Here is a 13,513-nt window from a genome sequence, read left to right as displayed (position 1 = left end):
GTCACCATCTTACATGCTGTGATTGCAGCCATTCCTCAGCTCTCTGTGAATGGGACTCATGCTTATTGATCAGTGGTCATGAGAATTTGCATAATTAAGATTAAGGAACTGACCCCCCAGCCCATTGTTCCTCAGTGGGCTGGTTTCAGTCAGTAGATGCAGACGTGAGCGTGCATGTAAGACAGGCCTCTTCTCTTTCTGAGTTTAAAACTCTTCTTAAGACACATTTATTTGCTCTTGTAAGGGGCTGACTCAATATGACTTTTTAACATGTTGTATTATTTTATTTAATCATTTCATTTGTTGTTGTTGTTTGTATATGTGCAGCACTTTGTGATCTCTGGTTTTGTGTTAAAGTGCTTTATAAGTAAAGCTGGTAAAGTTGCAAAAAAAGATAAATATATAATTTTACACAAATACGATTAAGCTTATTCTTTTCTTCAGATTTAAACATAACTGCGTTATCAGCATCAGGTGATGAGATCCCAGCATCAGAAGTACTGATGGTGTATTTATGTCACACATGTTTTTCCATCACAGCTGCAGGGAGACAGAAAGCATTTTGAGGTTTATTAAAATGATCAGATGATGATTTGAAGCATGAATGACTCACTTTCAGGTCAACATTTCAGTTCCTTTAAATTTATTGAATTTATTTTCCTGTTTATTGTGATATGAAATCATATTTATCAACAGAATCCAGCAGTGATGTCATCGAGGCTTGACATCCTGCTGGAAGTGACATCAGCAGTGAGGCTGTGACATCATCATGTCAGACGTGTGAGGACACGAAGGAGCAGTTTGTGTCTCTGACACAAACAAACCCTCTCTGTGAGTTACATCCCACATCATTGACATAATCTCCTGTAAAGAATCAAAACAAAGAAATAAAATCAGAGGTCTGTGCAGTAAATGTTTTCTTCTTCTCTAATGTAAAAAGAACAAACACAGTTCTTATAAAGACCTAAGATCACATGACTTCAGTCAATATAAAAACCAAACACATTTCATCAACAGGCCCACTTTCAGTTTGTACCTTCACGGTTTATCTCCATACAATCTTCTCCTCCTCCAGAGTTGCTCGGTTGTCCATTACCCCAGTTTTTGAAGTCAAACTGGGAACCATCACTCCACTTCCACACAGTTTCCTGGAAGAATAAAGTTCAGTTTGTTCTGATGTACTTTGATGCATCTATGCTGAGAGTGCAGACATGAGACCTCTTACACCACTCGAACACAACGAAGGTTCATTTTGTTTGTGCAGGTAAAAAATGAAAAGAAAAGTCAAGTCAACAGCAACATCTGTCTCCAGGAACAAAGTCCTGATTAATCAGTCTGTCACATGTTGACCTTTGAATCAAACTGATGAATATGAAGAGAAACATATGAAATATCAGAAACAGCTGCAGCTCATCCTCTTTATCTGTGAAACACTTACAGTCTCTCTGTCGTTGCCTCCAACCCAAGCTCGTGTATATGACCCTGCTGCTGTGTAAATGAGCTTTCTGATGAAGGTGTACTCAGCTGTGCTGTGGAATGAGGCCAGATTTCCACCGAGTGTCTGACAGGAACTCTGAGGAGGAAGATGAGGTGCACAGAAGATGAAAAGTGTGAGAATGCATTTAAAATCAGTCAAAGACAGAAAGTCTTTATATCATCAGTGATGCAGCGACAGCTGCTGTTATTTCCTGATGTACCTCAGCATCAGTCCAGTTCTTCAAGCTGCTTTTAAAGATGAAACAGCGACCTCCAAACCAAGTCCAACCAGCAGGGCAGGAAGGAGCTGCAGCATGATTGTAAAGTTAAAAGGTCGGTGAACAGATTAATGGTTCCTCAAAAGAAAGTAATTTCTCCCCATAAACTTCAGAACAGAAGATGAAGAATTTCATAACAGACATCTGTTTCATTATTTTTCATGTGTTCCTAATAAACTGTCAGTTGAGTACACGCCAAAGCAAAGCAGTCGATCATCTCATGTTAGAAGAAGCTGAGCTTGAACAATGACTTTCATATTAACGGCTGGTTAATTATGTAACTGACTAACTACATCAGTACGACACTGCCTGGGTCTTTCTAAGGCCTCAGGTTTGTACAGCTTGTTGTACTTGTTAGGCGTCCCATCACACTTCTCTGCAGTTCTGATAGTTGGGTAACTTCCCTCCTTTCTGCCTCTAGTTTTCGTCTCCACTGAGGCTTCTGTTCTTGTGTTCATCTGATATTCAAGGATCCCTGTTGCTGTGTAGATCAGCTGGCTGTTTGCATTGATGGTCACAGAAGGAATTTTATTAGTGTGCGCTCAAATATAGGACTTTGTAGGAATGCTTCAGTGTTTTCACATTTAATTAGCAAATACAAGCACATTTTTGCTTTGCACACCGCAGAGTGAAGGCAAAGGACCAACAAGCGCTCAGCATCTCTGGGAACTCCTTCAAGACTGTTGGAAAACCATTTCAGGAGACGACCTCATGGAGCTCATGGAGACAAGGCCAAGAGTGTGCAAAGCAGAAATCAAAGCAAAGGGTGGCTGTTACCAAGAATCTAAAATATGAAACATATTTTGAGTTATAATTCTACATGTTCATTCATAGTTTTGATCCCTTCAGTGAGAATCTACAATGTAAATAGTCATGAAAATAAAAAAATAAATGAATAAGGTGTGTCCTGACTATGTTGATAAATCTTTCATGCTGAAATGAGCAAATGTAACAAGTTTTACATATTTTTATGTTTTTGTAAAATATATACAAGTATTACAAAAACAAAAAACATTGTTGTTTCTCAAACTGTATTTTGGGAAAGACATTCAAATTCATGTGTATTTTCAATTAAATACGCATAAATTTTCTAATTAAATATATTTTTAAATCATCCAAGCAGAAGGCTTGGATGATTTGACATGATATAACCTGTGTCTTTGTGCTTATCTAGTCTCTTTTTTCTGACTACCTAATTTTAATATTGTGTTGATCGGAGCTCCTGTCATTTTCTGTTTTGCATTTAACCTTTTTCTTTTAATTCTGTCTAGGGCTGTGTGATATGACCAAAATCTCATATCCCGATATAAAACATCTATCGTCCGATAACGATATAAATCACATAAATGTAACGTTTTCTGTAAATTCTGTGAATCTCGGGCAGCTCGACTTGCCTGAAGTGTTTCCAGCTGGGCGTCGTGTAGCTGGAGTCGAGTGTTTTAACCGATGCATGAAACGATAGATTTTTAGACACAAGTTGTAACGGCGCCGTTTTCTTTGTATTTATTACACGGCGTGCTGCGGGGAGAAGCCTGCTCTAACGTTTGAGTCTAAGGTTTATTTTTTAGCACCTGGCGGCTCTTTTTTAATTCTCATCCGTAAATAATCTGCATCTTTCACGTGATTCAGTTTATTTTGAAAAGTCTCAACAGGATCTTGAGCTTTATTGTGAAAGGTTTATGTGGAACAAGCGGACACACGGTGCTGTTACCGTCGTTGTTGCTAACGACAACGCATAAAAACAGGCGCTTGTCCGTCCGTAGTGTGGTGATATTAAATATAAGAGAAAGAGAGAACTTTAAGAAATGAATATAGCCACTACAGTGACCATCAAACCATGAACAAATATTGCCGTAAACCGTAACCAGGAAACAAACGACAGCGTAAAATGAAACGATCGACGTTTTTACATCGTCATCCGATATATATCGTTATATCGAACAGCCCTAATTCTGTCTGTTTGATTTTTACTTGTATGTGTCTTTAATTTGGTCAGAGGACTTTATAAACTCTCCCTTTTAATGTACTTTTATTGCAAAATGTGTTCATCTCTCAACTTCAGATTGTTATTAAAGAACTGTTACACTGATTTACTGCACCATCTTGTGGTATAAAGCGGTATCTCTGCCTTATCTTCAGTTGGTAAACACAACATACAGATGTTCTGTTCTCCACATTCTGTCGATGTTCAGGAAACATCAGCGAATAAAACAGAGACGTTTTTTATTTACGATGTCATTTTCATTAGCTTACTTGATAAGCTTATGAAAAAAAATTCAAATTCAAAATTTATTTGTATGGCACATTTAAGAACAACAGAGTTGACCAAAGTGCTTCACAATCAGTTAAAAACAAGAAAAAACTGTAGAGAAACAAATATACACATATGTGTGTGTGTGTGTGTGTGTGTGTGTGTGTGTGTGTGTGTGTGTGTGTGTGTGTGTGTGTGTATTCTTATATTTTGATTTGATCTGTATTATGGTTTTACTAGAAAGCACTTTGGTCTTTAAATGTGGTATACAAATAAATTTGATATGTTATGATATGAATTGTTGACAATGTAACAATGAAAGACTATTCGCCTCACAAATATAAACCTTACGTCACTCTAATTCATTGCTCACCAGTCTAAACAAAACATTCTTCGAGATTGTGGTTTGACTTTCAGAGCTCTTAGTGGACGATCAGTGAGCCTTTACAGCCATCAGCAGGTCCCTGAGGTCATGTGATCAAGAGCTACTTATTGAACATGACAGGAGGTTGAAAACTAAAGGAGACCGAGTTTTGACCACAGTGGTTCCCAGACTCTAAAACTCTCTCCCTCTGAGCCTGAGATCTCAGTCGTGTCTTTCAAGAACCAATAAAAACTCAGTATTTAGGCATGTGTTTGGATAACTTTTTTTTATGCTCTGTTATTTTTTGGTGAAGCACTTTTGATCTCTGTCTTGAAAGGTGTTTTATAAATAAACTTTTACTTACTTACTAAAGACGTTAGTAACAACAACTGAACAAAGTTTAAGCCACATGAATAATAAAATGTGGGATGAAGCTCAGTTCACATGAATTAGCCAATCCATGGTGCCCAGTCTTCCAAAAGTCCATACAGAGTCAGGCCTGTCATGTGTGAGAGCCTGGACCCTCTTCACTTTGTGTATAGAGGTTTTCCATGTGACATCATCACAGGGAGTCATATGATTGTTGAGATTTTCTCTGTTTTGTTTCTATTATTCTAAGGTCTCTACTTTTTTTATACAAAGCAACTTGAGGCAATCTGTTATTTGGATTTGGTGCTGTATAAATAAAACTGAATTGCAGCACTTTTAAAACTCAGAGGACTTTTCACACATCAAAGGAAAAACATCAGCTGTTGCAGTATTTTTTAAAGCAGGTCTAACACTGCAGCATTTAGGAGAAAACAGACTAATAGATTTTTACATTTTGTTTTGGAGTATCTATATATTGTGATCAGCATCACTGATTTCTTCATTAAATTACATTTTTCCATAATTAAGTTCTATAAAAATCACAGGATTCTGTTTTTTAAGACTTTCATAAACATCATTTCAATTTGTTCACTCAGGATCTGTAAAAATAAGCTGACAAGATATTCATGTCAGATTATTGAGTCTTTTTCAGCAATGACCTTTTTATGCGCACAGGAATGAATGCAGTCTAAAGGTTTCAGGTTCTTACCCTGACAAGTGTAAAACACCTCCAGGTACTTGTAGGTGCCGCCACAGGGGTCTCCAAACCCTGCGTTTGATGCTCCAACAGTACAGTTGTTCTGCCAGTTACACCTGTGAATGCAGGTCAAAGGTGAGTCAGCAGAGGACTGAAGTACGTCGTGTCATCTGAGAGAAGATGGAAAGAGAGTCAGCATCTCTACCTGTTAGTTACATATTCTGCACTACTGGGACTCGAACAGAGAACATTTTTGACGTGATCAGGATTTCCATCAGGGCACGTGGTGTTGTCACGGCGACCATAATTCGCCCAGGAGACGACTATAACCTGTCCTTCACCTGAGGAAGAGTTCATGAACTGTAACCATGTTTGTAGTTCTATCAAATGAATCCACTAAAGTTACAATAAATGAGAAAAATAAATCTGACCACACTGAAGGTTCGCCTGAGATCCTTCACATGTTACACTGTGGACTGACAAAGAAACGCATCACATTAGAAACTGTAATGATTCATGTACAGATGTGACTGATTGTTAGCTGATAATCACACATGTAACAGACTTGCAGGGACGCAGGTGTAGGTGGTGTCCAGGTAGGTGCAGACGCCGGGATCAGAAGCACTGATGATGTTCATATTTATGTCACACACTTTTCTTCCATCACAGCTGCAGGGACACAGAAAGCAGCTCGTTTTCAGCTTTGTTAAAGTGTTTCAGAGCTGCTGCTGTTTTTATTCAAACAGTCATTTGTTATTGAAGATCTTAAACTACCTGTTCTTGATGTGCTGAGTGCCAGTCTGAGAGCAGGTTTGTGTATCTGCACATCTGTACACAGCTGACTGCACAGTGATCACTCCCCTCTCTGTTATACACACACAGTATCAGAGAAAAGGAGAAACGACATGTAGTAAAGCAGGTTTGATGCACTTTGTGTTTTAGACCCAGCAGCTGCAGTCACATCCATAAATGTTAGTCCGACCTCTGTACACCACCACCGTGGATTTTACATCAAACCTTCTCTGATTGGTTGATTTATTTGTCATGTTAAGAGTTCCAGTGAACATCCAAGTACAAACTAAGATGTTTTATGTGCTAAAGTTTGAATGAACTGAGGGAACAGTGTCATGGTCCGGGTGAGTACAGCTGTTTTGCCTCTGAGCTGCTGTCTCCACCTTGGGGTGGAGTTACTGTACAGTGGCGTCTCCTCAGCTGTGAGCGACTGAGCTGTCAACATTTATGGACCAGCGCTCACTTCACTCTTCGCCACAAGTTCTGCTTCACCTAGTCAGTGTTGCTTCAGACAATTAACAGGTGATTGTGCAGACTGAGACTCACTGTGTTTTGCCCATAGCTCACTATCTGGGCCCACGTCCTCATGTTAGGTTTGACAGCGTTTAGTATTGAAAGTTGAATGCTTGGACATTAATTGTGCTGCGGTTTTGGGAAGGCCTGGAAGGGGACTGGCGACGGCTCCCGGGCCGGGCAGATCCCCATGCACTAAATAGGAGTGAATCTGCCCCTCACCCGGACCTAGTACTCCCTTTGTGTCCGCCCTCCGCCCGGCAACATTCGGTGATGTTTTCCTGGACACTTTCCCCCAGGCCTAGGCACTAAATCCACTCTCCTCCCGTTACAGCGCACTGAGACTCCCGGTGCATTTCCAGCGTCTCCCCTCTGTGCTCTCGAACAGAGTGTTTTTGTTTCCATGAAGGTTTCAATTACGCTGATTCATAGCAGCAGTCAAGCCCTTGTTCCATGTTAGGTTTATATGCTTAGAAGACAACGTTAGTTCATAGTACGTTGCAAATCATATCTTGACGTTTTTGCTTTTGAGAATAAATCCTTGTTCATGTTTTCGTGGGCGACTCTCACGGTTACCATGCAGGTTACCATGGAAATAAAAACTGAATTTAAATGTGTGGCTGTACTTTTTTAACCAGTAACATCTGGATTACTAGAGATTTGAATGGTAAAACTGATTTTCTGTGTATGCACTCAGACCTGTCTGAGGTCAAAGTTCAGCATCATGAAGATAAACTGCCATTTTTCTCCGCTGAGATAAGAAAGCAGGCGCAGCCCGAAGGAGGATCTAGATGCAGTTTTTACCCCGACAGAAAAACATGGCAGAAAAATGTTCTGTTTTCACAGTGAGTGGGAGGCAGAGCTCTTTGCTACAACGGCTAAAGAAACGTGTGTGTGTCTCACTTGTGGGACGACTGTGGCGACGAGAAAGTGACACAGTGGAGACACACTTCAGTGCATGTCACACAAGCCTCCGTGCTAACTACCCACCTGACACACAAGCAGAAAAAGTCTGTGAGGCAGCTTTGAGCAAACGTGAGTTTTTTGAGGGGCAAGAAAACCAACCATGGAGCTGTTATTGAACAATCTGTAACCTCAACATATCAAAAACCAAGGAACCAACTGTGGACTTCAGAAAAGCTCCCAACATGTCTGATGCCACAAACATTAAGGTGGAATATGTGCAACCCTATAAATATTTCGAGACGATTGTTGATTCAAGACTGTCTCCGTGTTTGTTTTACTTAAGGAAGCTGCCTTAGACTGTTTCTCTAACAGCATTAGAGAAACAGCTTTGTCCAGGCTGCTGCTGTTTATTGACTAATCTGTAGCAACTTGCACACGTTTATCTCTTTTTAGGTATTAATGTTTTAAACACTTTATTATTTAGTAAATGTAATTTTATTAACTCTCAGCTGGCCTGGTAACGCTTTGGTGTCCCCCAGACAAGCTAAAGGAGCTGGCTGGGGAGGAGGAGGTCTGGGCTTCTCTGCTTAGGCTGCTGGTTTTTGGAGACTATTTTCCATCTTACCACAGCTCAGGCGTTGAACACTGAGGCTGCTAAAGGTGATCACTCTTCCTCTGGATATGGCCGTCACAGCAGGAGGAACGGGAAGTTGTGCTCTGATAAAGCCTGAAATCAAAATATTAAAAAACGTAATATGAGGGTAAAGCAATGGAGGGAAATGTAAAAGTAACACAGAGAAGGCCGGCCGTCTTTTTTTCTCAAAAGGTTTGATGATGTAGTGAAAAGGCTATTTGGTTAGCTAACGTAGCTGTTTAACTGCTAACAGGCAGGAACACGCTGTGTGCATTTTTTTAAGTGATTAAAGTCAGTAAAAGATTACAGAAACACAGAAACTGCATTGAGCTGTAAGTTTATTCAAATATGGTCTCTAAGCAGATTCTTACTCTGGATGGCATTACCTCGGCCTCCAGTAACGCTGTGAGGAACCTTGGAGTCATTTTTGACCAGGACACGTCCTTCAACGCACATATTGTTAGGATGCCTGGGTCGTTGACCCGGGGTTTTTGAGTTTATTATATTATTTAGAATTTCTAGTCTTTGGTTTCTTTGAGTTCTGTCTTATGGTTTATGTCTGTCTTCTCTAGTTGCTCTGTCTCCCCTGTCAGCTGTATCCCCTTGTCTAGTTGGCGTCTCTGTGTATCCTTAGATGCTATATCCCCGTGTCCAGTGTGTCTGCCCTGGTCCCACGTCTCTGTTCCCTCTGTTGCAGTGCCTGCGAGTCTGTGTCTTTAGTTCAGACTGTGTCATGTTTCCTGTTTTATTTTGAAGGTCCTTGTCTGAGGTTAATGTATCTGGTTTCGCTTCCCCTGGTCTCGTTAGGCCTGATTTGCCCCAGCTGTGTTTCCCTCCTGTTACCCATTCCCTGATTGCTCCCTCTGTGTATTTAAGCCTTGTGTTTCTCTGTCTGTGTCGTGATCTACTGGTTTTCTAGCTGTGTGTTCTGTAAGTCCTCTGGTGTAAGTTTATTTTGATTTCCCCCCCCCCCTGTTATGTTATATTTGAGTTTAACATTAAAGCTGTTTTGAGTTCACATCTGTCTCCGGAGTCTGCACCTTGGGTCCTATTCCTGTCTGCACACAGCCGCTCATAACACATATTAAACAAATATGTAAGACTGCTTTCTTCCATTTGTGCAACATCTCTAAAATTAGAAATATCCTGTCTCAGAGTGACGCTGAAAAACTAGTTCATGCATTTATTACTTCCAGGCTGGACGACTGTAATTCATTATTATCAGGACGTCCTAAAAACTCCCTGAAAAGCCTTCAGCTGATCCAAAATGCTGCAGCAAGAGTCCTGACAGGGACTAGAAAGAGAGAGCAGATTTCTCCTGTAGTGGCTTCCTGTTAAATCCAGAATTCAAAATCCTGCTCCTCACATACAAGGTCTTAAATAATCAGGCCCCATCTTATCTTAATGACCTTGTAGTACCATATCACCCTATTAGAGCACTTCGCTCTCGCTCTGCAGGCCTACTTGTTGTTCCTAGAGTATTTAAAAGTAGAATGGGAGGCAGAGCCTTCAGTTTTCAGGCCCCTCTTCTGTGGAACCAGCTTCCAGTTTGGATTCGGGAGACAGACACTATCTCTACTTTCAAGATTAGGCTTCAAACTTTCCTTTTTGCTAAAGCACATTCACTAAACATTGAACGTTGGATAGATGTTAAGATCTTCTCAATATTTGGTCTGCCGGTCCATCATCTGAACTTAATCTACAATTTGGACGTCCAACCATGACCCAACCTGGACGTCAATATGACGTTTAACATTTGAACTTTGGACTTGGTAATTTTTTTGGACATCATGTGCACGTCTATGACAGGAGCAGGGAATTTACATGATTAAAAGATGTAATATATATATTTTTATTTACAAATAACATTGCTGTTATCAACATGATACACGTGAATATAAATATTTTTTTATTTTAAACTTAAACTTTGAAATAAAAACATTCTTATGTGTTAACCTGTTGATTTATTGAGAACATGTGGGGTTTTTATTTGTTATGTTACATTTTCCAGTTTTCATTTAACTGGTTCTGATTTAGTGCTCACAATGCATGCGCGTATCGAGGCTTGCTTCATTTATGGGAGGAGCTGAAAATGATGACGTCCGAAGCCTCGCTGCCCGGCTGTACCACGTGACTGGTTCATGAAGTGGTTTGAACTTTGCCGCGAGCTATGACAGCGATATAAACCCTCAGACTTCATTCAAAATGTGGGTGTTTGATGGAGAGTTGCGGTTAGTGAGAGTTTGGAGACAGTTTGGAGGTTTATGAGAGTGAGGAGAGAAAGTCAGGAGAGAATGGAGCCAGCTAAGAAGAGGAGGATGTCCTCCCCTGTGTGGGAACATTTTGATCTTATTCCTCCCAACAAGGTATGTAAATTTCTACAGAAGATGTATTTTCATAACACTGATGGTGCAATAAAACCTATGTTAAGCTGTCTGTACTTTTGTACAAGGTGAAGTGTTTGCTATGTGCCAGGGAGCTGGGATATAACAACAACACCTCATCCATGCTTAGGCACTACAGAGCTTTGCATGAGAATAAGGGGAACACCGATTGTGGAGCAAGACCAGGTGAGCCATCAAATGCAATGATAATATAGCATGCAGTAATGTTACTAAATGATATAACAATATTATACAACTGTTATAAGTTACGTGTGTGATATTTATATTTGTGCTTTGTCTTTATTGTCTTTCCTCAGGAGAACAATCTCAAATAGATGAAGACCTGGTCAGCATGGTGATTGAGGACTCCCAGCCATTTAGCATTGTGGAGGACAAAGGATTTAAAAGATTTGTTAAATCATTAAATTCTAGCTATGTTCTCCCCACTAAAAAGGCCATAAAAGCAGTGAAAATTTAGTTTTTACAGAATAAAATGTGAACAGGCAGGACTGAGGCTCAAAGCCTCAGTGTGTAGCTGTCCATACCTCAACGTTACAAAAGCACAACTACTGTCCACACCCCAACCACACCTCACCTCACAGTAAATGATCATTTCCATTTCAAGCATTTCTAAATGATCATTTCCCATACTGCCAGTATAAATATACACAGTATACTGCCATCACTACAATATACATGTTTTACACACTCCTTTTGTTGTTGACATTTACAGGCTGTGTGCAAAAGGCCACACTCTTCAAATTCATGCCAACTAATATTTTTACGTCCAGTAGGTGTCCTACTAGAGCAAATGAAGCTTCATGAAGCTTTGCGCTGGGGTGAACCAATTGGATGAAAAGCTTCAGTGCTTCATGAAGCTTCATCTGCCCATCACTACATTATAGGTCATGGATTTGCTGTGTGGCAGGCAGCATGTTGGACCAAAAAGCAGGACTCATAAGCAAAAGGGTTAACTAAAAGAGGCAGCTTTACTCTAGTGGCAAATAACTCACTTCAAATACAAAATTTAACTAGAAAAGAGAAAACAAACCAGGAACTGTGACTAGAAAATGGCTGGAAACACAGAGGGTGTAAGACAACAACAGACAGAGGAAAACACAGGGCTTAAATACACCAGGGAGTAACGAGGGAATGGAAAGAAGGAGGGAAGCACAGCCGGGACTAATCTGAAATAAAGAGATAAAGGAAGCAAAGCAGAACACACTGACATAGGACACAGACTGTCAAAGTAAAACAGGAAGTACGAGGCATCCACAAAGACGCAGACTAGACAGAGACGTGGAAACACGACAGACTCTGGAACAGAGACAACAAGAAACACAGAAACAAAAGTACCAAGATGTGGGACACAGGGAAGAGAGAAAAATAAGACTACACATACAACACACGGAGAACAGAATTAAACGTTCATCAAGAACATGGAGGAGGCACAGAAACAGAAGAGACACCTAGAAACCAGGAACTACAAATAATATACAAACAGGAAACCATAATTCAAAGAGTTTAACTTCAACCAAAAACACAAACACGGGGTCACCAGACTCAGTGCCGTGACAATATTAGACTCAGTGGGCTTCTGTCAAACTGTAAAAGAACCCACTTTAATCACACTCTAGATCTTGTGTTAACATATGGCAGAGAAACTGAACACGTAACAGAGTTTCCTGAAAACCCTCTGCTGTCTGATCATTTCCTGATAACATTTACATTTACACAGCAGTGGAGAGTAGACTTTATCACAGTAGATGTCTTTCTGAAAGCGCTGTAACTAAGTTTAAGAATATAATCCACCCACTGTTATCATCTTCAATGCCCTGTACCAACACAGAGCAGAGCAGCTATCTGAACGCTGCTCCAACAGAGGTCGATCATCTTGTTAATAATATTACGTCTTCACTGTGTACGACTGTAGACACTGTAGCATCTCTCAAAAGAAAACCTCAAATCAGAGGAAGGACTTGACTCCTTGCTGTCGCTCAAACGTGCATCTAGATAACTCGCAAGCTGGAGAGGACATGGCTCCTCTGATATAAAAGATCATCAGCCTGGAAAAGTTGTTTTTGCTTTATAAAAACCTCTCTGGTGGAGAGAAATAAAAACTAGTGATATGTGAAGGTTGTTCAGTAGTTGCACAAGCAGAAGAAGAGCTCAGGTTCAATGATTAGCATGATGGAAGTATAAAGTTAACAGCAAGGCTGAGAAATATAAGAAGCAGTAAAACAGCATTTACCTGAAGTGATGAGTGAACAGGTTGCTGCCAGCACTGAAAGAGACAGAAAGAAAGCTCAGTGTCAGACTGTGTGTTTGATATCAAGTTGAATTCACCTCAAAACATGAAACAGAAATGAAAAGCAAACAGGAGAAAGCTGCTGCTTTCATTCACACCTGGATTCTTTGGAAACTCTTTCTAAACAGCAGATTTCAATGACACATTTATTCTCTTCATCTTTCCAACTTTTGTCAATAAACTTATTTGTGTTGACAGTTTGACTTCAACTCTTCAAAGTAAATGATCAGCCATGAATTGCTCTCAGGACTCTGTGAAGCCTAACTGTCCTGCTGAGGTGATGCAAACATGTATTTAGGATGTTAGATGAACTGATCCAATAAAGCAGAAAGAAAAGCATGTCACAGTACAGCACAGTGAAAAGCTAGAAAAGGATTAGACTGAACATGTGCAGCTGATTTCATGTATAAATAAAGGATGATCAGTGTGTTGTACTCACACAGTGTGCTGCTGAGTCCGGAGCAGAGCATCATGTTAGGAGATCTGGATTACAGTGAAGAGCTGATGGAGGATCAAACAGCTGCTGTCCAGAATAAAACTG

At 40.2% G+C, this 13,513-nt stretch overlaps 1 protein-coding gene across 1 annotated transcript; it reads right to left on the bottom strand.

Moving 5' to 3' along the window:
- Positions 1–620: 620 nt before the first annotated feature.
- Positions 621–13,513, bottom strand: LOC113013811 (L-rhamnose-binding lectin SML-like). Its single transcript, XM_026154991.2, has 12 exons — positions 13,412–13,513; positions 12,916–12,948; positions 8,272–8,373; positions 6,210–6,300; positions 6,001–6,104; positions 5,867–5,911; positions 5,641–5,776; positions 5,448–5,551; positions 1,698–1,783; positions 1,439–1,573; positions 1,037–1,148; positions 621–864 (listed from the first exon to the last, which is right to left on the bottom strand). The coding sequence occupies exons 1-12, from the start codon at positions 13,443–13,445 to the stop codon at positions 773–775; spliced, it is 1,074 nt and encodes a 357-aa protein (XP_026010776.2). The 5' UTR covers positions 13,446–13,513; the 3' UTR covers positions 621–772.

Source organism: Astatotilapia calliptera, chromosome 20 (genome assembly GCF_964374335.1).
Source record: "Astatotilapia calliptera chromosome 20, fAstCal68.1, whole genome shotgun sequence".
Classification (NCBI taxonomy): domain Eukaryota; kingdom Metazoa; phylum Chordata; class Actinopteri; order Cichliformes; family Cichlidae; genus Astatotilapia; species Astatotilapia calliptera.
Note: the sequence above shows the minus strand (reverse complement) of the source record. Positions and strands in the feature narration are given on the sequence as shown.